This window comes from Chrysochloris asiatica, unplaced genomic scaffold (assembly GCF_000296735.1).
Source record: "Chrysochloris asiatica unplaced genomic scaffold, ChrAsi1.0 scaffold00160, whole genome shotgun sequence".
Classification (NCBI taxonomy): domain Eukaryota; kingdom Metazoa; phylum Chordata; class Mammalia; order Afrosoricida; family Chrysochloridae; genus Chrysochloris; species Chrysochloris asiatica.
In genome coordinates, this window is record NW_006408678.1 from 5,598,523 (window position 1) to 5,625,022 (window position 26,500).

General features: G+C 40.8%; 1 protein-coding gene across 5 annotated transcripts in view; it reads right to left on the reverse strand.

Annotated features, from left to right (window-relative positions):
• The window catches only part of MYBPC1 (myosin binding protein C, slow type), a 129,262-nt gene that overhangs the window by 12,535 nt on the left and 90,227 nt on the right, over window positions 1–26,500 (reverse strand). For 3 of the 5 annotated variants that reach the window (XM_006871098.1, XM_006871100.1, XM_006871101.1), the window contains 7 exons: window positions 25,691–25,795; window positions 24,328–24,516; window positions 21,344–21,478; window positions 16,960–17,127; window positions 8,480–8,568; window positions 3,264–3,459; window positions 1,701–1,840 (listed from right to left, as the gene is read on the reverse strand). In XM_006871098.1, the coding sequence (XP_006871160.1) occupies window positions 1,701–1,840; window positions 3,264–3,459; window positions 8,480–8,568; window positions 16,960–17,127; window positions 21,344–21,478; window positions 24,328–24,516; window positions 25,691–25,795 (1,022 nt within the window). Of the gene's footprint in view, window positions 1–1,700; window positions 1,841–3,263; window positions 3,460–8,479; window positions 8,569–16,959; window positions 17,128–17,997; window positions 18,052–21,343; window positions 21,479–24,327; window positions 24,517–25,690; window positions 25,796–26,500 lie in introns of all 5 variants that reach the window. The other 2 variants (XM_006871099.1, XM_006871097.1) reach the window with 1 other exon arrangement.

The window sequence follows — 26,500 nt, forward strand, 5'->3', positions numbered from 1 at the left end:
TGCCTCACTTTCTTGAAAGATTTCAATTTTTATTCCATCAATTCCTGGTGCCTTGTTCTTTGCCAATTCTTTCAATGCACTTTGGACTTCCTCCTTGAGTATCATTGGCTCTTGTTCATATGGTACCTCTTGCAATGATTGAATATTAACCATTTCCTTTTGGTACAATGACTCTGTGTATTCCTTCCATCTTTTCGTGATAAATTCTGCATCATTCAATAATTTGCCCAGAGAATCTTTGAATAACGAAAGTCGAGGCTTGAATTTTTTCTTCAGTTCCCCCAGCTTGAGAAATGCTGACCGTGTTCTTCCCTTTTGGTTTTCTAACTCTAAATCTTTGCATATTTTATTATAGTATCACTATAGAAGACATTAACTCTTCTGTGAGACTGAAAAATGCCTCTATGCCATTGTGTGTCCAGACACTCCTTTATTCATTCACTCACTTATTGGAAGAATGGTTGTAGGGTCTAGTAGACCCAGACTTCGCCATTTTAGAGCTGGTGACCTCTCCATGACTCTAAGACCAGGAGAACTCGATGGTGACCAACTGTCTGCTCTGAAAGGGATCACAATAGGATGTCCTACATAGAGTGGGAAGAACAATGTGGTACAAAACTTAAACCATAGAAAAGACCAGGCTCACTCCATAGAAATGGTAGAACTCTCATGACTAGTAGTGTGGTGGTTATGAATTGGGCTGCTAACCTCAAAGTCATCAGTTCAAAACTACCAGCTGTTCCATGGAGAAAGACGAGGCTTCATTTTATTTAGAAGAGGGAAATGGGATCTAAGAAATAAAGTGACTGCTCATGGACACATCATCCTAACTGGCAATGTTTGGATTCAAATCCAGTTCTCCATGGCTCCAAAGGCCTTACCCTTTTCAATATGTCACACGACTTCTCCACAGCCCCCAGGGGCCTGGTCACTGTCCCTGTGGAAGGTGCTCAACAGCAGAGTCACAGGCCGTTGTCCTGGCTCCAGGCTTCCCAGGTGGACAGAGACCACTACCGTGGGACTCCATTCTACCCCTATCTGAGGCCAGCCCTGGGAACCTGGCTGTGAGACAGAGATGAGGCTGGAGCTGGGGAGCGAGGGGCTGCAGGCTGAGGATAGGCAGGAGCTGGTGGGAGTGGACGAAAGGTAAACAGTGGTGGAGTCTGCACAGAGCAAGTTAGCTACAGACAGGCTGGAGGAGCCATAGTGTTAGGCTGGCATGTGCCTGAAAGGGGGTCAGTCAACAGAGATGAGCTGAGATGCGGTGGAGAGTCTGCTGGGGGACCTCAAGGGATGGCATCTCCTGGAACACGGGCTACTGCCCCGAGAGGTAGGGCTGCTGGGAGGTGGGGTTGGGCAGAGGCATGTCCTAACTGGGGAAGGTGGTCATGAGGTTCTGCACGCTGTAGTCTGGTAGCCCATGGAGACCGCCTGACTCCTCATGTAGCCCATGGTCCCAGATAGTGAAAGAAGCAGGGTTGGGAGGGCCTGAGGGACTTGGGAGGTGACCATCTGGTAGCCGTGTGTGTGTGTGTGTGTGTGTGTGTGTAGGGAGACTGGTAAGATGAGTAGGCTGGGCAGGCGGTAGGCCCAGTCTGCTCACCTACCCTCCGTTTATCTCCAGTGAGATTGTCCTTATTTGAAAGCCAGCCCCTTGCTGCTGCTGCTGCTGCTGCTGGACAAGAGAAAGCCACACCTACCATGCTCTTCTTGTCAGCCTTCTGGATCGTGTACCCTGTGATGGCAGCATTGCCATCATCCTTTGGTGGTGTCCATGTGAGAGCAACGTTCTCTCCCCAGACATCTTCAATCTTCACAAGTTGGGGTGGACCAGGGCGGTCTACAAGCATAAAATCATGGCATCACTGTAAAGCAATCTTCCCTCCCAAACTGTAGCTTGTTACATGGGGATATTAAAAACTTCCACCCCACCTGTCAGATAGCAGCTGATCACATTATCCATCTTGCACTGTGCAATTTTTCATTTGTACCATACAGATGGGTAATATGATCTGGTGCTATCTGAAAGGTTGGATGATCAAGTCCACCCAAAAGTGCCTTGTAAGAAAGTCCTGGTAATCTACTTCTGAAAAGTCAGCCACTGAAAACCCCATGGAGTACAACAGTTCTACTCGGACACACATGGAGCCACCTCGAGTTGGGACTGACTCAAGGGCACTTGTGTTTTTTCCTTATACTATAGAAGGTGGTGGTCTTCAGGTTTTCCTGAGACCCTGCACTTTCCACTAGAAAGGCAACATGTCCAATGCAAGGCCACAAAGCTGTCTCTACACTCCTCTCAGCTTCATAGAAAACACAACGTTGTAGCCAATGGGAAAGAACTATTTAGTTTACGAGGAATAGATTTTTGCCCAAAGGGAGACTTACCTTAGGATGTTGCCTTTTGCTTACGGAGTCCAGCAACTTTGCTGAAATCTAACAATAAAAATGACTGGAAACAAGTCTTCTTCTAGCTCTGTTCTTAAATGCATTTCTTGGCATTGGAAAAAATTAAGGAATCATTCAAGCAGAGGGCTCTGTCCATAAAGGATGCTTCTTCTATACCTCTAACTCTGGACATAAGAGAACTAATCTTATTTATTATTTAGCTAGTAAGTATATGGAGTCCTGGTGTATCACTGCAGGATAATGCGCTAGACTGCAAGGTCAGGTTGAGTCACAAGGTCAGTGGTTCAAACCCATCAGCCACTCCTTAGAAACCCTATACAGGGTAGCTATGGGTTGGAATCTACTTTACAGCACTTAACAACAGTTAGGTATATTGTGTTTAACTGTTTAGCTTTGTTTAGGTAAGCCTTACAGTTAACAAAAAACTCTTCATTGAAACGTGATTACCAGTGAATTTTAGGTGTAGTGAGAAACGTGTTAACTTATATCTAGAATTCATAAAGTTTTTTTTAATACAGCAGTTCAAAACAGGAAACAGTTTTTATCATCAGGGTATTGAGAACTAAGAGCAAGAGAAACTGAATATAAAGCAGTACAAATGGTTTTCACTAGAATGTATGTACATTACATTTCTTTAATAAATGACCTAAGTCTCCCCTGATTGGTTGTTTCATTCAGTTAAAAATTATTTTGAAATGCTAGCACATCTTATGTCATCAACTTGAAAAAAAAAAAAAGTCAGAATTTTGTGTCCAGCCAGCCTAACCAACATTCCCACACCTGACTGAAAGATAAGGATAATTAGTTGCCATATTGCTTGGTGAGAACACCCTTGTTTCTTCCTCCAAACCTACCAACAATCTGGATGTCTATAGCCGCACTTTCCACGTATTTGTCCACTTTGACTTGCAGATCATATTTCCCAGAGTGGCTCCTCTCTGCTTTTCTGATAAATATGATTGTGTCAGTCTCAGAGTTGCGAATATTTATTTGATTCTTATCGATTTCCTGACCATCCTTCTTCCAAGACAATTCTGGTCTTGGTTTTCCCTATAAAGAAGATAGAAAAAGTAGAGGGGGTGGGAATCAGACTGTGCCAAGATATATTTTTTTGTCATTGCAAAGATTACAGTGGCTTGACACATTTCAGGTGATTTTAGAAACCGATCTGATAGTGGTCAACCACAGCAAAAAGAGTCACTGTGTAGTTAACTGATTGCATTTGTGGGCACAGTGCTATGTTGAGTATATGTATTGATTTCTCTTAATCGTCACATCAAGGTGAGTATCATAATCCTCATTTTTCAGGTAAAGAAGTTGAATGACTTGCATAAGGTCTTGTAGCTAATTAAGTGCTGAAACCAGGCCTTACAGGCTCTGACGTCTGTATAATACCACAAAACGTTAAAGAACATGGACCCCAAGACCATGGAATTGAGGTCTATTCATTGTGTGACCCTGGGCAAGTTACTTCACCTCTGTATGCCTTGGTTTCCCAATCAGTAAAAAGGGAACAAGGATAGTACCTATATCACAGGATGGTCATAAAAGTTAAAGTCTTCATGAAACTTTTGGCATATTACATGCTCTTGTTAAGTACTGTCCCTTGAGTCAGTTATGACTCATAGTGACCCTGTGTACAGTTTCCAAGGCTGTACATTGTTGCCAGAGCAGAACGTCTTATAGTTCTCCTGTGGAATGGCTGGTGGCCTTGAACCACTGACCTTGTGGTTTTCAGTTCTGTGTTAATCCTACAGAGCCACCGTGCTCCATGGCATGCTACATAGGTGTTTTTATTGATGCTCTGTAGATGTTGAAGATCCCTGGAGGTACAGGGTTAAGATACTTGATAGCTAACCAAAAGGTTGGTGGTTTGAACACACCAATCATTCTGTGGGAGAAAGATGTGACTGTTCGCTTCCAGAAAGCTCAGGGCCTTGGAGACCCTGCTCTATCCTATAGGATTGCTATGAGTCAGCGTTGTCTTGATAACAACAGGCTTGCCTTTGGTTGTTGAAATGGTAGTGACCATCTTTCTACTGTACTGTGCTGGTCGTTTCAGGCTGCTCTATGACACTTTTTGTTCTCTCCAGCTGCTGAAACTATTCTTTAAGAGTAGCCTTTTTGAAAGTTTGAATCTCAGTTACGGACCTAAGTTTTAGTTTATATTCTGAAGGACTTGCCCAGAATTTCTACAGGTGTGCCCTTGCATGATCCTGTCAGGATAGGTACAGCCTTTCTAATGTGATTCTAATGTGGCTAGTCATCTATTTGACCTCTTAGGATAAGAGGGGAGTCCCTAGGTGGTACACACTTGGCTGCTAACCTAAAGGTTGGAGGGGTTTGATTCCATCCAGAGGTACCTCAGAAGAAAAGCCTGGTGATCTATATCCAAAACTCAGCCATTGAAAACGCTATGGAGCAATGGTCTACTGTTACCTAAGCAGTGTTACCATGAATCGGGATGAAACTCCACAACAATTGGCTTTGGTTAGATAACAGCTGTGGGAAATACACGCCAAACTCCTTGAAGAATAGCACTGCGGCCCAGACTTGCATAGAGGACAATATTGTTTGAGATAAAGGAAAATAGGTTCAGGCCTTACTTTCTTAGATGTGCAAGTTGTTATTAGTTATCAGGAAACAAGTGAGTTCTCTGATAGCATAATCAAGTGAGAAAAGCACTGGATTAAGTGTCGGGTGACATGGAATCTGTTTAACACTACCATTTACTTGCTGTGTGACCTTGGTCAAATCACTTAACCTCTGAATATCAGTTTTTTTTCTCTTCTTAATTGAGGATAAGGAAATCTGCCCTTCCTGCCTCACAGGGTGTTTCTGAGGATCAACTGAGAAAATGTTTATGAGAATTTGAGATAGAATATGATACAAACATGCAAATGTGACATGCTAATATCATCACCACTCTTCCTGGCAACCCCTGGTCAGCCTCTGGGAAGGCATGCCTGAGAGATCTCTGCTCTCATGCTGCTTGCCTCTCCCCTAGCCCACTGTAGGCTTCACAAGGCTTAAATAGGGCTACATTCCTGCTTTTCACTAGCTCACTTTTGCTTGCTAAATCACTCACTCTCTCTCTCTCTTTTTTTTTTTGTAGTGCAAGATGTTTACTGCCAATGAACTCCTGTGAGAAGAAGTGGGAGGAAGTCGGATTGGGATTGATGAAGTCTTGAACATCCTGTTGAAAGTCCTAATATGGGCACTGTCTGCGTCTGCCCCATGTTGCACTGCAACAGCTAGGAAATAGACAGGCCTTTATCTCTCACTTCACTCAAACACCAGATTCAGGCTGCCCTAGAGGCTATGAACGCCAGCAAGGTGGCTTTCCACAACTGTGGCAAATCTTCAAAGAACTAGAAACTACCCCACTGCCTTTATTTCCAACAGCTGGGCAAGTCCTTCTTTGAGGGCCTCTAGGTGGCATATATCTTTATCTTCCACATCTTCTTAACTCTACCCTTTTCAAAGGTTTGCCTTCTTGCTTCCAACCAGATGTGCAGAGAAGAAGTGGTCATTGTATTTTCTGCAGCTGCTGGCCCAATCTCTGCAGACTCCTAGCCCCAAACCTGCTTTAGCTTCCTTTCAAAGCCTCAATGGCAATCCCAGGCCCCACATACCCTCTCCAAATGAGGTCTGTACTATTCTGCTTGTTGTTGTTGTTAGCAAAGTGCCACTGAGTTGGTTCCGACTCAGAAAGACCCTGTAAAGGGTTTCGGAGGAGTGGCTGGTGAGCTTGAACTGCCGATCTTGTGGTTCAAACCGACCTTACAGCCCAGCACATTAATCCACAGCGCCACTCCAGGACTCTTCTGCTAAATCACTCTTATGTAACACCTCCTGGAGTGGCTGGCCTTTAAGATCCAGAGTTCTGGCGTGGAGACTCATTCATTCACCAAAGCCATAAATCCCCTGATTCTCAATGGGTGGGGGACATGGAGAAATGAATTGATCCTGCCGTTGCCAAGGCCCAGCCTTGTATATAAGCCCCTTAATAAACTCCTATACTGTAATCCTCTTTCTTCCATCTCACAGTCCCCTCCATATTTAGAGGCAAATTTTGAGTTACTGGTCCATTCTGAGACATGCACTGATCTCCAGGATTCAGGAACTCAGATTAGTCCTAGTGGTGGCAACGATGCTGCAACTAGTTTTTATGTGAGACAGGGAGAAGAGAAGTGGGCAGAACCTTGCTAAGCCAACTCTCCCTCTCCTTGTGTGTTCACACTTGGCCCCCTCCTTGTCCTTCATTCTGATGTTCTACACTGTGGATGTCTATTCTCTGCCTTCACTTGTGAGGATGGTCTGAACTGGCTTTCCCTTTGGCTTGGTTTTCATGGGACTCTGGGTCTGACCAGAGAGCTATGTGTGTATTCACATATGTATAAAGACCTAAATTCTTATTGTAGAGGCATGCTGTATAATACAATAGCCATGAGCTACGTGTAGGTGTTAAAATGAAAGTTAATCAAAATTAACAAGATCTGCAACGCAGTTCCTTAGTCATAATGGTTTCTAGTCACATATTTCAAGTGTTCAACAGTTACATTTAACTACTGGTGACCATATTAGATGTGCATTTACAGAACATTTATTTCCATCATTTCAGAAAGTTCTATCAGATGGCAAGCTCTAGAAGCATAAAAGAAGTCATATGAATTAGGAGGTGGTGGTGGTTATGTACCGTGGAGTCGGTTCTGACTCATAGTGACCCTAGACAGGGTTTCCGAGGCTGTAAATCTTTACGGGAGCAGAAAGTCTCATCTTTCTCCTGCGGAACAGCTGATAGTTTCGAACTGCTGACCTTAAGGTTTGCAGCCTGATTTGTAACCACTACTCTACCAGAACTCCTTGAATAAGGAGGTAGGGGTGGGATATATGTGTGTGTGAGGGGTCCAGAACAAAGTGATTATTACAGGTGATACCTGATGCATCTTGTCAACAAGAGACTCTTTTGCTGAAGCAATGATTTGGCAATGGCGTATTTCAGTTAGTGGCATTGAGACTTCAATTTTCAGCTATCCTTCTTACAGGAGTTTAGTTTGGTTTGAGATACTTGTGCGAAGGAAGCACTTGCTGTTTTCCTGAATGTTACTCTAGAAACATAGCTTAAAATGAAGATTGGTGTTACAGGATTATAGGACAAGAAACAATCGTCAAGGATTTCTTCTTTGGTTGATTCCTGCTGCTTCCTCTCTGTTGCTGATTCCAACTTACCAACTTACCCTATCTATGTTGACCTATGGAGTCCCTGTGTGGCACTGTATGATAAGCACTGGACTGCTACCTGCAAGGTCAGTGGTTTGAACCCACCAGTTGCTCCTCGGAACCAAATAAACAGCACTTGATAACAATAACAATATATGAGGGGGCTTCACAAAGTTCATGGAAAAACTCCATTGTGTTTCGATTACATTTTTCCACAAACGTTTTGAAGCCCCCTGATATACTGGCCACATGGGACTGAGCAGAACTGTCTCACAGGGTTTCCTAGGGTTTGATCTTTATGGAACTTCCTCCTGCAGAGTGGCGGGTGGGTTCTATTAGCAACCAAGCACCTAATCACTGGATGATCAGGGTTTCTCATTTCCTCTCTACCCCATTGTAATCCTTGTGCTTCACATAAGTCTATCCGAATTTGTCTCATGCAGAGGAAGGCGTACAGCAGGTTTAGTTACTTGTTTTTGTTTTTACTAAAAATGGATTTATTTCTATAAAACAAAAAGCAAAAAAATTCAAACCCAGTACCATCAAAACAACATACACCTCACAGTAATTCTGTACAGGGTATCTGAGGCTGTAAATCTTTACAGAAGCAGAAGGTCATATCTTTTTTCTGAAGAACGGCTCATGGATTTGAACTGCTGACCTAGTGGTTAGCAGTTCAGTGCATATCCAATAGCATTATTTAATATTCCTCCAAATCTCTTCCGTTATTTACTTAGTTTTCCTTTGAGGAAATCCTCACTCATGAGGACCTAATGTCTGAGTGTCTCTCTGTAATGCATAAACACCCAGCCCTGGGAAGGGCCAATGAATGGTCCCTAAATATTACCTGGAAAGGTATAACCAGGTTGACAGCTTCTCCAACTCTGCGGATGTAGGTTTGCTTCAGGTGTCTTGGGATGCGAATCTTTGGAGGCTCTGGGTAGAAGAACAAAATATTGTGATAAACACAAAACAAAAATGCAAACCACTTCCATCAAGTCAATTTCAACTCATAGAGACTCTATATAGGACTTCTGATACTGGAAATCTTAATGCGAGCAGAAAGCCTTATCTGTTTCCCAAGGGGCCACTGGTGGGTTTGAACCACCAGCCTTGATGTTAGCAATCCAGTACATATCCTATACTGGAAATACTATTTCACCTTACCCAAACTTAACGGCCCACCACTCATTTGTCAGTTTGTCATACTGTGGTGGCTTGGGTGTTGCTGTGATGCTGAAAGCTATGCCACAGGTTATAATGTTTTACTGTCAGCAGGGTCTCCCACGGTGGACACGTTTCAGCAAAGCTTCCAGACTAAGAAGACGCAGACAAGTTCTGAATGTTTAGTCAGTGACTGAAAACCTTTTGAATAGCAGTGGAACACTGTCAGATATAGTGCTGGAAGATGAAACAATATGAATAGCACCAGAACATTGTCAGCTATGAAGCCAGAAGATGCCTCAGGTTGGAAGGCATTCAAAATATGAGTGGGGAAGAACCGCCTCCTCAAAGTTGTTAAGTGCCATGATAATGCAAATGGAGTGAAAATTTTGAGTCTTCATTTGCTGACGGGGTACAACTCAAAATAAAGAGTAACAACTGCAATAATCCAATACTAATTAGAACATGGAATGTACTAGTATTAATCTAGGAAACTTGAAAGTTGTCAAAAATGAAATGGAATGCACACAAATCAATATCCTAGGTATTAGTGAATGAAACGCACTGGTATTAGCCATTTTGAATCTGACAATCATGGTTTACTATGCTGGGAATGATAAATTCAAGAGGAATGACATTGTATTTTTTATCAAAAAGAACGTTTCAAGATCTGTCTTGAAGTACAGCACTATGTGTGATAGGATGATATCCATACACCTACAAGGAAGACCAATTAATACCACTAATATTCAAATTTACTCACCAACCACTAAAGCCAGTGATGTTGAAACTGAAAAATTCTACCCACTTCTTCAGTCTGAAATTGATCAAAGATGCAATCAAGATGCATTTGTAATTACTGGTGATTGGAATGAGAAGGTTGGAAACAAAGTGGAAGGATCAGTAGTTGGAAAATATGACCTACATGATAGAAATAATGCTGGGGACCATGTGATAAAATTTTGCAAGACCAATGACTTATTCACTGCTAATATCCTTTTAAACAACAAAAAAGACGACTATACACATGGAGAAAAGATTGAAGTTGTCAATGACTTCATTCTTCTTGGATCAACTATCAACACTCATGGAACCAGCAGTCAAGAGATCAAACGATGTATTGCATTAGGCAAATCTGCTGCTGCACAAGACCTTTTTAAAGTGTTGAAGAGCAAAATGTCAGTTGGAGGACTAAGGTGCACCTGACCCAAGCTATGGTATTTTCAATAACCTCATATGCATTCAAAAGTTGGACAGTAAATAAGGAATACCATAGAAGAATTGATGCTTTTGAGTTATGGTGTTGGAGGAGAATATTGAAAGTACCATGGGCTGCCAAAAGAACCAACAGATCTCTGTTGGAAGTAGTGCAGCCAGAGTGCTCCCTTGGAGGCCAGGATAGCCAAACTTTGTCTCTCATACTTCAGACATATTGTCAGGAGGGACCAGTTTGGTAAGGATATCATGTTTGGTAAGATGGAGGGTCAGAGAAAAAGAGGAAGACACCCCCCCAGAGAGATGGATTGGCCAAGTGGCAGCATCAATGGGCTTAAGTGTGGCAACAATAGTGAGGTTGGCCCAGGATCCGGCAGTGTTTCGTTCTGTTATGCATAAGGTCACTATGAGTCAGCGCTGACTTGATGGCATCTAACAACAACAACAAATACACATGTATCTCACTGGTGGACTATACATAAATCTGTGGGAATTTGACTACACCTGTGGGAAGAGATGGTGGAAAGCTCCATGTCATCAGCCAAATCAAGGTCAGGGGCTGACTGTGGAACAGACCACCAATTGCTCATATGCAAGTTCATTCTGAGGCTGAAGAAAATGAAAATAAGTCCACAAGAGCCAAAATAGAACCTTGAACATATTCCATTTGAATTTAGGGACCATCTCAAGAACAGATGTGATTCATTAGACACCATGACCAAAGACCAGACAAGTTTTGGGATGACATCAAGGATATCATATAAGAAGAAAACAAAAGGTCATTAAAAAGACAGTAAAGAAAGAAAGGATGCAAATAGATGCTAGAAGAAGCTCTGAACCTTGTTCTCTAGAGATGCTAAACACAGAGATCATCACAGAGATGCTAAAACAACTAGAAGAAATGACAAAGTAAAAGAGCTGAACAGAAATTTTCAAAGGACAGTTCAAGAAGACAAAGATAAGTATTATAATGAAATGTGCAAAAACCTGGAGTTAGAAAATCAAAAAGAAAGAACACACTCAGCATTTCTCAAGCCGAAAGAACTGAAGAAAAAATTCAAGTCTTGACTTGTAATATTGAAAGATTCTATGAGCTCCTGGTATAGCACTATAGGATCAGCACTGAACTGTGAACCACAATTTGGCAGTTCAAACCCACCATCAACAACATGAGCAAAATATTGAATGATGCAGAAAGCATCAAAAGAAGTTGGAAGGTATACACAGAGTCGCTGTACCAAAAATAAATGGTCAACGTTCAACCATTTCAAGAGGTAGCATATGATCAGGAACAAATGGCAATAAAGGAGAAAGACATCCAAGCTGCCCTGAAGGTACTGGCAAGAAAGAAGGCTCCAGGAATGGATGGAATACAAAGTGAAATCTTTCAACAAACTAATGAAGCACTGGAGGCACTCACTTGTCTATGCAATGCCATTTGGAAGACAGCTACCTGGCCAACCAGTTAGAAGACATCAATATCTGTGCCCATTCCAAAGAGACATGACCCAACTGAATGTGGAAATCATCAAAAAATACTATCAATATCATATGAAATTTTGCTGAAAATAATTTAAAAACAACTGCAACAGTACATTGACAGGGAACAACCAGAAACTTAAAGCTGATTCAGAAAAGGACGTGGAATGAGAAATATCACTGCTGACATCAGATGGATCTTGTCTGAAAGCAGAGAATATCAGAAAGATATTTATTTGTGCTTCATTGACTATGCAAAGGCTTTTGACTATGGAGATCATGACAAGCTATGGATAACATTATGAAAACTGGACATTCCATAGTGTTCATGAGGAACTGTACATAGATCAAGAGGCAGTTGTTAGAAGAGCACATGGAGATACTGAATGGTTTACCATCATTTAAAATCAGGAAAGTTGTGTGCCAGGGCTATCTATATTCTTTCACCATACTTATTCAATCTGTACGCTGAGCAAATAATTTGATAAGCTGGATTGTGTGAAGAAGAATATGGTGGCATCAGGAATGGGGGAAGATTCCTTAACAATCTGTGTTCTGCAGATGACACACCTTGTTTACTGAAAGCAAAGAGGACTTAAAATACTTACTTATGAAGATCAGTATGGACTGCACCTCAATGTAAAGAAAACAAAAATCCTCACAACTAGATCAATATATAACATCATGATAAATAGAGAAAAGATTGAGGTTGTCAAAGACTTCATTTTGCTGGGATCCATCATCAACACTCATAGAAAGCAGCAGTCAAGAAATCAAATGATGTATTGCATTAGTCCAATCTACTGCACAAGACTTCTTTAAAGAGTTCAAGAGAAAAGTTATCAGTTTGAGGACGAAGGCGTATCTGATCAAGTCACAGTATTTTCAATAGTCTCATATGCATGTGAAAGTTGGACAGTGAATAAGAAGACCATAGAAGAATCAATGTGTTTGAGTTATGCTATTGGATAAATTATATTGAAAGTACCACGGACTGCCAGAAAAAAAAAAAAAAACAAATCTGTGTTGCATGAAGTTCAGTCAGAATGTTCCTTAGAAGCCAGGAAGGTGAGACTATGTCTCTCATACTTAAAATATGTTATCAGGAGGAACCAGCCGCTGGAAAAGGACATCATGCTTGGTAAACTGGAGGTCAGCAAGAAAGAGGAAGACCTTCAATGAGATGGTTTGGCATAGTGGTTCAGTTTGAGCAATGTGAGAACAGTACAGGACTGGATGGTGTTTCATTCTGTTGTACATTGGGTCACTCTGAGTCAGCCTACTTGACGGCGCCTAGCAACAACAACAAACATTATGCCGTGATGCTCACTACTGTCAAATATTAGATCTGTCACTAATAATTATATAGGGTAAGAACTTTACAGAAAGTTTTTTTCTTTAGGCCATATACATATTTTCCTAGTTTCTAACAGCAAGTCTATGCTTCAGTGTGCATTCCATTAAAGATCAGCAAGAGCTACTTATTTACTTTCTCATTAGGGGGAGAAGTTTTAAACACCCAGTGCTGGTTATTTATGGAACTGTGCTGGTATTTGAGAGTAATTGTTTCCCTGTGTGATGATAATATGTAACAGAAGACTTTAGCCTACTATGAATTAACAGTCATTAATTAAACACCATAAAGGGACTATGACATGTTACTGTAAGCCTATCATGAGTAGGGAATCAATCGAAGGCTAACAGCCTCACTGGGACAAAGCAGTTTTCATGGTGTGAGTGCTTAGTATGTGCCAGATACAAGGCTAAATGTTTACGTGCATGAATTAATTAGTGTCATAACCACGTTATAAAGTTGTTGTTAGCTGCCTTCACATCAAGTCCCAACTCATGGGGACTCCATGCACAATGGAATGAAACATTGCTCAATCTGGCACCATCCCCACAATCAGTTGGGGATTAGACCATTGTGGCCCATAGGGTTTTCCCTGATTGATTTTTGGAACGAGATCTCTGGGCCTCTCTTCCTAGTCTGTCTGAGTGTGGAAGTTCTGCTGAAACGTGCTCAGCAGCATAGAAACATGCAAGCCTTCATGGATGTCTGGGTGGGTGGTGACTACTCACAAGATGGATTGGCCAGGCATCAAACCTAGATCTCCGACATGGAAGGCAAGCATTAACCACTGCCCACCAATTATAAATTCCTTCCTTGAAGTGACAAGCCCAGGCCATTTATTTCCCAGAAAATCTCTGCTACATCTCCAAACCTGAGTGGCCAGTTTATTTCTCAGCCATTCTTTCACGTAAAATGGAGTTTCATGGAAAAAAGTCATTAGTTCAGCCTCCAACTCAATTTCACAGCTGCTTTCCTGGTGACAATCATTGTATACTATGCCACAGACATGTTTTATGCTAATACACAGTTCACCTTTCATCGTCCCATAAAGTCTTGAAAAGCATGCTCTTAGAATTAAGATGAACAAAGTTAACAATAATTAGTATTCAACATAATGATAAAGTTAGAGTCATTTTTACTGCTTTATCAACAAGGGCTGGTTATAAAAATCTGAGCTGATACTTACATCCCACCAAAATATGTGCCATTGTTTTCAAGTTGCTTCTGACTCAGCAACTCTGGCCTTTTAAGACAGAATAGAACTGCCCCACAGAGTTTCCCAATCTGTTATGTTTATGGGATCAGATGGTAAGCAACATCTTTCTTCTGCAGAGCACTTGGTGGGGTCAAGGTATGGACCTTTTAGATAGCAAGTGAACACTAAACTACTTGCACCTTGAGGGATCCAAGTCCTACTATACTATGTCTTTGCCATGTTAATGAAGCAGTCTTAACATAGTTGCTGTTGTAAAGTGCCCTTGAGTCATTCCAATTCAAAAGCATGCAATCTTTATGGAAGTAGCTCATCTGGTCTTTCTCCTACAGACTCCATGGTTGGGTTAGAACCATCATTTCAATTCACAACCTAGTGCTTAACTCTTGTGCTGCCAGGGCTCCTGTATATGGAACAGGATTTTTGAGGAGCAGTAGTAGGTGGGTTTGAACCACTGACCTTGTGATTAGCAAACAGTGCTTTCTCCTGTGTTTTAAATCAATCTCTTTTGAGATATAAAAGAGAAGATTAAGCAAACAGAGATGGGGAGTGAGAGATGTGGCACTCCATGAGCTCTTGAAGGAACCAGGAAACAGAAGCTGAACAAGAGACAAGGACGTACCCTCTGAGCCCATAGGGAGGGAAAAGTGTGCGTCCTCTAAAACTGGAGCCTGAATTTGGACTTCTAGCCTCCTAAACTGTGAGAATAAAATTCTGTTGGTTAAAGTCACCCACTGGTGGCACTTCTGGTGTGGCGCTGTGTAGGGTCAGCACTGGACTTTGAGCCAGTGTTCAAAACCACCAGCTGTTCCTTGGAAACCCTATACAGGGTCACTATGAGTTGGAACTGACTAGACAGCACTTAACAACAAGAAAAATCTGTGAAAGAACAAAATTCTGTTGATTAAAGTCACCCACTTGTGGTATTTCTATTATAATGTTGTTGTTGTTAGGTGCCGTCGAGTCGGTGCAGACTCATAGTGACCCTTATGCACAGCAGAAAGAAACACTGCCCGATCCCGGACCAACCTCACACTGTAGCCACGCTTGAGTCCATCGTGGCTGCCACTTGGCTAATCCATCTTGCTAGGGGTCTTCCTCTTTTTCTCTGACCCTCCATTTTACCAAACATGATATCCTTCTCCAGTGACTGGTCCCTCCTGACAATATGTCTAAAGTATGAGAGACGAAGTTTGGCCATCCTGGCCTCCAAGGAGCACTCTGTAGTGCTTGATAAGTAAGATATTAGTTTTTCTCTTTATTTATTTAAAAAAATGATAACAATCTAACGTTTTAATGAAAATAACTATAGTTTTTTCATTAAATATTAGTAAGATGAGTGGTATTATTTTATATTTTGGCAATGTCTGATTTAATAGAAGATAAGTGAATTCTCATAACGTTTTTTCATTCAATCTGCTGTTATTTGTTGAATTGGTTGAAGGATCTGAAGAGAATGGAGTCCTAGTGTGGCGCTGTGGGTTACTGCACCAGACTGCAAAGCCATTTGAACTGCAAGTTCAGTGGTTCAAGCTCACCAGTTATTCTTCGGAAACCCTATACAGGGTTGCTATGGGTCGAAATTGACTTGACAGCACTTAACAACAACGTCTGAAGAGAATAATCTGGGTTTCCCTGGGCATGCAGTTGGAAATGGAAGAATATTTTAATAATCTGCCCAGTTAATTGTGAATATTCCTCTCCCATTCTATACTCAAACATGCTAAAATGATAGTTTCTTAAAAACTTAAAAAAAAAAAAAGAGTATGATGTTTGAAATATGGAATTTGAAGCCATTATCAGTAAACTTTCAACTCTGTTACATTAAAATCCACAGGTTTATCTTGGGTTTGCAATGTATCTTTTTGCCTGAAAATAACTGTTTTGTTCATTTCTAACTCCCAGAAGGCATTAGTAAAATATTTCTAAAAATCCACTGCCATGGAGTCCATTTTGACTTAGCACGGGCCTATAGGATTTGCAGCCTCGGATACCCTGTACAGGGTCACTACAGGTCAGAACCAACTCGACGGCAAATAAAAACAACAACACTCAGTTTTCAGTCTAAAACGTAACCCATTGTTGTTATTAAGTGCTGTTGAGTTGGTTCTGACTCATATTGACCTTGTATAGGGTTTCCAATGAGCAACTGTGGTTAGCAGTCCAATGCTTATTCTACAGAGCCACACCAGGACTCTCTAGGGCTCATTAAAACATAAAAGGACTAGTGAAATACAAAGGAACCCTGAGGCATAACAGTTAAGCACTGGGCTGTGATTTGAAACAGTGGTTAGAATCCAACCATGAGTTCTGTAGGAAAAAGATCTGGTGAGCTACTGCCAGAAAGAAAGATTGTTGCTGTTTTTAAGCCCTGTTAAGTAGGTTCCAACTCATATTAGCCAGGTATAGGGTTTCAAAAGGAGCTCTGGTAGCACAGTGGTTATGAGTTGGGCTGCTAATCTCACCGTCAGCAGTTTGAAACTACCACCAGAGGTTCCGTGGGAGAAAGATGAGGCTTTCTGCTCCTGTAAAGATTTCCAGCCTTGGAAACCTACACAGGGTCACTATGAGTCAGAACTGACTCCATGGCATAAAAGTTAGTTACCACCACCAACCAGGGTTTCCAAGGAGTGGCTGGTGGGTTTGAACCACTGACCTTGCTGTAGTGCAGTGCTTATCCTACAGTGACACACCAGGACCCCCTAAAGATTACAGGTTAGAAAACTCTAACAGATGGGTTCTACTGTGTTGCCTGGGGTCATTCTGAGTCAAAATCTACTCAATGGCACTGAACAACCATGATATATAAATAGGAGTTTTGAGAATGAAAGAAGTTACAAATAAATAAATAAAAGCAAACAACAGAGAATGGAGAAAGGATTTTTAAAGGTTTGCCGCCTACCTATGATTTCCTTTACAAGAATGGGCTGTGAGTAGTACTTGGGCTCGCTGGCACCGGCTGCATTCACAGCCTTCACGCGCACGAAGATCTTTGCATCTGTGGGCAGCCCTGTGATGGTGAACTTGGTCTTGTCTATCAGATCTGTGTTTGCAGCTGTCCAGTTCTCAGCTGAAATCCGCAAAAGAGAAACAAAGCAAGAACGAGTGGTGCTCAGTGAAGGAAGGCATCATAACTATCACAGCAGACTCTACCTTAGTATTTTACTCGTCATTTAATCTACTGGATGAGGGAATATGGATAGGTATTTGTCATATTTAAATGAAAACAAAAAAAGGTTTAAAATAGCTAACATAAATAACAGGAAAAAGGATACACTATCAGATTCTGTAATTTCTGAAAAACCTCTTGTTCAGGATACAAGTATAGCCCTCCAAAATTACAATTGTTCTCAATAATTTTAAAGCAATGTTGTTCCAATTTGGTTTCATCATGATTAATATAGCCATGATATTTAGCTATGTATATTCATTAAAAACCATAAAAGGAGGGAAATACTATTCCTACAAATGAGAGGCACTGATCTTTATAAGTTCTAGAATGTCTATTTTTACTTTGCTTCTTTATTATTGAAAGATAATACTATGAACCTAGGGAATCTGATCATGTTCCCATTTACAGCAAAGAGAAAACATCGGTTATAAACCAAAGTCTCATAAGCAGATGGCACAGTTTTATCGCCTTTACTAAAAATCTGATTTTTTTTTTTTTTAAAGCATTTGGTTGCTTTGTTTACAGCATCAAGAGAATTTAAACCCAGCATGTGGGGCTTACGAATATTTCATCTTCTAAAAGTTTGCATGCATTATGCCCACAAGTAATGATGAAGATTTGGCTCACATATGATTAGTCCCCCCACCCCAAGTCTAAGAGTATTCTCTGTGTGTGTGGGTGACGGGTGTACTTCCTGGGTGGCCATGGAATAGTCCCAGAACTTTATCACATAGTAAGAAAGTTTGAGAGCTTTGTAGAATACTTTACCTGATAGATCATACGCAGCCTCCCCATTTTCATTAGATCGTTTTGCTGATGTACCTTTGAGAGTCCGTTATTAAAATTAATTAAAGACACCCACTTTCACACCAGAAGAATATCATTATCAGTAGTCAGCATTCTCTGTTAGTAAAATATGCAAAGTACGCAAAGAGATTTGTCTTCAGAGCACGTTAGTGGGGGCTCCTCGGGGGAAGCACAGCCTGCTCTCTTCAGACTGCGGGTTTTGTTCTGAGGCACCTGCCATAGAGAAGAGCAGGGAAAGTAAAGAGAAGACTAGGAGAAGGAGGCTGGGCACCTCCAACTGTGGGAACAAGAGGCCTAGATGAACACAGCAGGGCTGAAGAAAAAGGAGGAACAGGACCTGGAACATCAGGGGGGCAACACACAGTGGAATAATCTCTCCTCATTCTAGTCACTGCCACCTCAGCCTGTGAGGGTCCTCTTGGGTCCCCAGGGAATACAATGCTGTCACTGTGGGGTTCATTTATTAGAGTCTGGGAATCACTTATGATGTCAGCCTTGTTTGATCAGGGCTGGATTTCTGAAGGAAACGGAAATGAGAATTAGCCCAGTAGCCCAGTAGGCAACCCTTAGTTACCCTGAGTCAAGAAAACCAATGGCGCCTTCCTGGGCCTCCATATTGTAAACGAGTAAAGGGGACCTTGCCAGACCACAGGGTGGCTTTGGGCAGATCTCACTGGCTTGCAAAGATATCTTTCTAGTATGGGGAGAGGAGCATAAGAGTGAGGGTGGATTAACCACTCCTGAGAACATTTTCCTGTCTTTTGTTCCAATTCTCCCAGGAGTATTGGCGAGAAGAGAGCAGGAAGCCAGAAAATCCTGGCATGTGGTTAACAAAAAAGACTTATGACTTAGAAAAAGTAATTAAAGCAAGTGGTTTGTTTGGGAGCTAATCAAGAGAGAATTGATTAGAAAGTAAACCTAAGAGTTGAGAAAACACATAGGAAAGAATGAAGAATTAGAAAAGATGAACATTTGAAGAGAAAATAGGATGGAAAAAGATCAGAGGGGAACAAAACTAGCCCCACCTCCCCACCCCCCTTCACACTGAGGGAGACTCAGAGAAAGAAAATGGTGTCCAAGGGTTGGGAAAGGGATATGAAAGCTATGTAATATACAAAAGATCTTTTTTAAAAAAAGAATAAACAAACTAGAGTAAAGAAAGGAAACAAAGAATAAAGTGCTGCAGGCATTAAAAAAAAAACACCAACAAAACAAAACAGAAGAGAAAGGCAGATTCAGAAACAACACACGATCTTACAAAGAAAGAACTCTCTTACAGAATAAAACCTGGGCTATCTAAAAGCATTAAACACTACAGAAAATTAGTCTGGAGACAACAGCAATTAAAAGAGACTGAAGAAAAGGGCAGCCACAAAAAGAAAGTAAGAAAAGACTGCAGGAAGAAAGATATACACATGATAAAAAGAAAGTTCCATAGAAAGCTAATTCCAAGACATTATGTGGCAAAATATATACATAATAATGACTGTGTACTTATACATATGTATATCTGGATATACATATGTATCTACACAGACCACACACAAAATTATGTAAAATACACTCCTCCGTTGTATTTTATCTAAGGTGGGTAACATCAAAATGACAGCCCTCTATCATTTTGCTGTATCTTCTTACTTTTTAAACCTATCAGAAAGAAAAGAGTAAAGAATTTGCTCTATTTCATACATATACAAAAGATTCTGCTCAGCAGCCATATCACATATCAGAATGGGGAATTCTGCTGCCACCATAATATAAAACACTAAGTGGTAGAGTCACAAAATTCTGAAACATGGGAGGAAAAGGAATCAGAATAAACCACATCCTGAAGTGTAAGAATTTACCTGTGGCATTAGTAACCCTGCTCCCTCTCCCTGACTGGGTAGGCCCTAGGAACTTTCTTTAAGTGCCCCCACTGGTTTGACTGAGGGCTTTCTAAGCCCTACTGGTGATGGTTACGTACTCTGGAGTCAGTTCCGACTCATAGCGATCCTGTATAGGGTTTCCAAGGTTGTAAATCTTTACAGGAGCAGAAAGCCTCATCTTTCTCCTGTGGAGCTGTTGGCAGATTCAAACTGCTGATGGTGAGATTAGCAGCCCTACTCGTAACCACTGTGTTGTCAGAGCTCCTTCCAAGTTCTAGATAGGGCTTTTTCTAGGCTGTTCCAATTCCTCCTCTCTTTTGTCTCTCCTGATCAGTGATCATTTCCAAATATTCCCTAATCTAGGAACAGGAGAATTCTCTTTTATCAGCTTTCTTTCCATAGGAAGTTTCTTCTGTATATAGGTTTTCCTCCTGAGACATTTCATTTGTGTTCACAACCCTGATTTCCCAAATGTGCTATGTAGTCTCTCTTTCCTTCACTATTAAGATATGTGTTGAAGACGGAAGTCCAAAGAGTTCTCTTAGCGATTGAGTCTCAGGTTATTATTTGGGGAGATATTAACAATTTCTCAGGTATACTATTTATCTATCATCATCTACAATAATACCCGAGTGCGGAGCTGGGACAGTTGCATTCACCCGTTTTCAAGAGACATTACCTTCTAGTCATAACCAGTTGGACACCAAAAAACATGAGGCTTCAGTGCCTTCCACTTGTCTTGGGTTGCCACTTGTGCCCTAGCCAACATTTTTGGGGTATCATTTTCTCTTCTACCAGTGATTTCTTCCCCTTGTTGCTCATCAGGCCCTGAGACAAGTTATTGTCACCTGTTGAGCCAATTTCTTTTATTATCTACTATTTCCTTCAAACTTTTGAAACTTACTCTTAATTTCCTCCCAATGGAGGACAGAGCATAAACTGTGCTTTTGTTTGTGTTTTCCTCAGCTTTTTAAGAAGGCAGGGTATGCTCACCAGATATCCAAATCGTAACCGGGAATAGGAAGGTCTTTTGATCGCTAACCTCTGCTCAGTATAGGGTTTGGAATTTCCAATTCACTTGGTCCTAACAAGACTTTAATTTTGCTGTGGAATAATTTTGTTCCACCAATTCAAGAAGTAGAAGTCATTAAAGTTTTTTCAGAGCTCCTTCCTCCTATGTCTTAGATAAATCATGCCACCCAATCTGGTAGCCTAGGCAATGAATTTTTGAGACTGCAATTTACTAGCATCAAGTATCAAAGAAGGACTAAAATTTTATACATCATGGAAAGATGGAATCTGAGTTGGTTTCGTTTTCATTGAGAAGGAATTGGTTTCGTTTTCTACCAAGAAAGAGAATCAAAAGAAAGACATATCTCACCTATTGATGATGGTATTCATTTTAAGCCCTAGGAGGGCATCTTACTAGCAGTACTTACTTCCTTCAAAGCAATACTCTAGTATATAGCCATCTAAACCTGCTGCTCCAATCTGGTCTGGGGGTCGCCATTTCATCGTAACACTGTTGTCAGTAACAGAGTCAACAGCCAGGAGAGTGGGAGGGCTGGTTACAGCTTAAAGGAAGAAAACAGAGAAAAAAGAAAGACCTGTTAACTACAGAGTTATGGCACAAGAACTGCGAGAAAAATGAAAATGCACAGAAACCCCAAGTCTTAAATAAAAAAAAATTAATAGCATATGCTCTAAGACAAAGATATGTTACACATGGAAAACTTTGGAATTGCTGCCATAGTGTTCCCTCCAATTTGGGAGGAGGTGTGGAACGATACAGGCCTAAGGAAATGAAAGTTTGGGATCTACTAATGTAGATTATATTTCTTCTAACTCTTCTAATCAAAGTGTAACTCTTGTACTACATCCTTCTTTGGAAAAATAATGAGCACAAAATAAAAAAAACAACTACCATTAAATCAACCCTGCCTCATGGTGTCCCCTTTTCTGTGTCAGAGTATAACTATGCTCCATAGTGTTTTCAGTGGCTGAGCAGAGACCAGGCTGGCCTCTTCTAGAGATCGAGGAATTAGGAAGCAGAGGCTGAAGAGACAAAATGAATGAGAAACAGAGCTACCTCAGTTTCAAAACACAAAGCCATGATCTTTTGGCTCTTGAATGACTGAACTATGAACTCTAGGTTTCTTAAGAGTAGGGCCACAGTTTTCTAAGTTTCAGCCAACTCAGTTGTGTAGTGTGGGGGCTGCTGCTAAGATGGGACCTCTATCCAAAGCTGAGGGGGCAGAAGAACAGAGCCTGCCAGTGGGGTAGGGTCACCACTCAGACTGTCTAGGAGAAAACAGCTGCCCAAAGTTGAGGGAGCTCACAGTTGCTTTTCCAGTGAGTCTGGAAGGCAGACTTGAAGCCCAGGGTTGAGGGGCCTCTACCCAGAATCCAAAGTTCATGACCATGGTATTCATGGCATTCCCAGAGTTTGGAGGGCAGGGCCATTGCCTAGATGGTCTCAGATAACAAAGGATTAATTTCAAGCCTTGAGAGCTAATATAAATTGTTCTGCTGGATTTTTAACTTGCTTGGTAGCCTGTTATCCCTTCTTTTCTTCCAGTTGCTCCTATATATAATGGAAATGTCTACCTTATACCTGTTCCACCACTGTATTTGGAAGTAGACAACTTGCATTCTAGATTCACAGGTGAAAAGGAATTTTGTTTCAGGTTGAAAATTGGACTTGGAAGAATTTCAGGATAATAAAATGGGATCAGATAGTTTTTGGTCGTATGAGAGTTAGTTGTTTCATGTTAGGTGCAAATATGAATTTATAATTGTCTTTACTCAGAGATTATATATGGTTTAAGTAAATATGTACAGGTAGCTGCATTGACAAGGGATGGACCATGATAGTTAAGGTTTTGTGTCAACTTGGCTGGGCTAGGATTCCCAGTGGCTTAGCAGTCAAGATGTAGTTAACACCTCCATGGTGAGATCTAATATGATGCAATCGCCTCATGATGTGATCTGATTGATCAGCTCTGATGTAATCATTCTATGTGTTGCAAATCCTCCTTTCTGTGATGTTAATGAGGCCAGATGTAATCTACATGATTAGGTTGTACTGTGAGTCAATGTCTTTTTAGATACAAAAGGAGGGAGAAGTGAGAAGAGCACAGAGGGACCTATTGCCACCAAGAACAAAGAGCTGGAATTAGAGTGTGGCCTTTAGACCTGAGGACCCTGTACTGTGAAACACCTAAATTCAGGGAAAGATTGATGTTAAAATGCATGGAGATCTCCAAAGAATGCTGGGCCTACAGGACATTTTCTCAGAGCCTGTGCTCTGGATTCGGACTTCCAGCCTCTCAAAAGGTCAGAGAATCAATTTCTGTTTGCTAAAGTCATCCACTTGTGGTATTTCTGTTGCAACAGCACTAGATTACTTTGACTATATGTAAGGCCTGATTGTAAAGCAAAGAAACTAGTTTCCAAGTGTAGTTTGTTGAATCAATCTCAGTTCTTTTTAATTACAGTGTTTACACCAAGGTTTGTACAGGCATATCTCACTTCATTGTGCTTCGCAGATAGCGTGATTTTTTTTTTTTTTTACAAATCAAAGGTTTGTGATTACTCTGTGTTGAACAATTCTATTGGCATCACTTTTGCAATAGCATGTTTTCATTGTGTGTGTCAGAGTTTGGTAATTCTCACAGTATTTCAAACATGCTCATAAAATTATTGCATACTTAATAGATGACGGTAGAGTGTAACTATAACTTCTTTTTAAAAAGTTATGGTTGTTCTGTTGTTCATTTCATAAGCCTGTCTACTGTTTGTCTGAAAGCTGAACCATGGGGGAAAGTTTAGTTCCAGGCTTGAAGGGTATCTAAGGGTATAAACAGAGTTTTTATATGCACTGGAAAACCAAATATTTCATGTGATTCACTTTATTTCAATATTCACTTTATTGTGGTGGTCTGGAACTAAACCCACAATATCTCCGAGGTATACCTATACTGGATTATACGCTGAGGAGCTTCATTGGAGAATGGTCTTGGAGCAGTAAACTAACCTGTGTGTTTTCAACTGGAGACATTCACAGCTGTCATTTGAATCCTAGGGCCTATATGAATATTGTGGAGTCCTGGTGTGGTGCTGTAGGATACTTAGTGGTCAGCAGTTCAGACCCACCAGCTGCTCCTTGGAAATCCTATACAGGGTCTCTATGAGTTGTAACTAACTCAACAGCACTGAACAATAATAATATATGAGTATCATGAAGCTCTTCAACTCTACTACAGTTGTTTTAAAAATTTTTAACAACAAATTGTACCTACTTGCCTCTGACTCCAAGTCACCTATCATGCCAAGAAGCTTCCAGGCCTGCTCTAGTTAGAAGAGAGCAATCAGAATCTGAGGCTGCAAATCCCATGACAAAGACACATCTCTCTTGACTCACCCAGAGGAACAAAAGGCTTGGAGGGCATACTGGGCTTGGAGATGCCAATGGCATTGACAGCAAAAATGCGGACCTCGTAGGCCACACCTTCAATCATCTTCTTGGGCTCAAAAGTTGTTTCTTTGCAGAGATCAAAATTCAGTCTCATCCATCTGGAGCTTTGCTTCTTTTTTCTCTCAATAAAATATCCTGGAGGTGATACAAAATGGAAATAAAACGTTTTCCCCTTGGTCTTTTGGTCTTCAAAATTAAACTTGGGCAGATATTAGCAATTCTTCAAAACTTACATATTCTCAGTACTATAAGTTAAATGGAGTCCTGGTGTGGTGCTGTAGGATAAGCACTGGACCACAAGGTCATTTGAACCACAGCCTGGCATTTCAAACCTATCAGATAATCCTCAGAAACTCTACACAGCTATGAGTCAGAACTGATTTGATGGCACTTAACAACAAAAACAACATAAATCAAATAGTCATAGATATATATGAATAATCATATAAATAATATATATTGTTAAGTTGTTGTTATATATATATATATATATATATATATTAACCTATTCATAATTATTTGACATAAATTATAAGGATTATAAATATTACCATCATAAGATACAGATAAAGATAAATTAACAACACTAGAAAAAAGTGTACTAGGGAGAGAAGAGAGAAGAAGAGTTCTCTTCTCTCCCTAGTACAATCTATATGTAGGCCATCACAACTCACACAGTCTCTATAACTGAGCACTAGATTTGGCTCTAAATCTCTTTCAATGAAGACAAGAAAGGGGAAATGCCAGTTTTGTGAGTCTCATTATTAAGATGGAAAAAAGAACTCTCACTCCTTAGAGGATGTAAATTCTTCTAAGCATTTAACTCTAAAAGAAGTGTCTTCCATAGCTATAACCCCATGGAGCTAGACATTTACTAACCACAACAGCTTATGCTAGATTTATAGTTGTTTCAAAATTACATATTGAGTGTAAATATGCAACAAAAAAGAGAACAGACTATCAAATGATATTCATTAGAGCTATTGAAACTTTGAGAAATCACAGTTGCTGTCATTGTTGGTATGTGTTGTTGAGTCTGTTCCAATTCAAAGTGAACATGTATAGTGTTTCCAAGGAGTGACTGATGGGTTTGAACTAAATATCTTGTGGTTAGCAGTCTAGAGCTTATCCTACAGTGTCACATCAGTAATTGCAGAGCACCCGAAAATATATTTCAATTTAACTGGATATTTAAAGTCACCGTATAATAGGCTTTCTTCTAAACATAATATTTTGAATGCATTCTGTATAAATATAGATAGAGGACAGCAACCCGAGGGGACAGTTCCACAGACTGATCAACAGTTACCTAAGATTGGGGACCCCCCATCGTAGACAGGAGGCTCCCAGTTCATGATGCACCAATCATCTCCTACATCTGTTACGTTGGGTGCCACCGGAGGATCAGGGATGTCTGTTGCAAACAAAAAGTAAATAAATAATAAGTAAGATAAAATGTGAGGAAGAGAACAAGGAACATGTTAACTGGAAAATAAGGTCAGTTTTTTTGGGTAATGATCATAGAGTACTTTTTTATGTCTACTAAAATTTAGCGGTACTAATCTGGGTAAAAAGTCATACTTAACCCCTTTCCAAGACTGAAACTCAAGGGGAACATGGGAGCAGGCTTTTAAGCTCGCTGCTGATCGTGTTGGCCTACTAGAGAGTGGAAGTGGGGGAAAGGCAGTAATGAAGACATGGGCTGAATTCAACCATGATCCATAGACTCCTGTAGATCTTGAGATAAAAGAGAGAAGAGGAAGGGCTGGTTGGTCTGAAGTCTGGGGAGACTTGGGAACTCTTGAGTCCATGGACTAGCCACTGGGGGCTAGAGCTGAGAGTGAAGTGTCTAGCTGATGTAAAGTGAGAGGAGGTGCATGAGAAAGCCCAAACTTGCAGATAGTACCCATTTGACCTAGTTTGGATGACTTAATGATCAGAACTCAACTAGGGGAAGATAAAAAAGTTTGATACAGGGAGGCGGGCCTTAATGGCGGATAGGGCAGAGATGCAGTGAAGGTCACCGTCAGCAGTACCACAGACTACCAGGTGAAGTGGGTTTAGGGCAGAGCTCCAAAACTCTGAACCACATAGGTAGGAATATTTTAAAAGTTTGAAG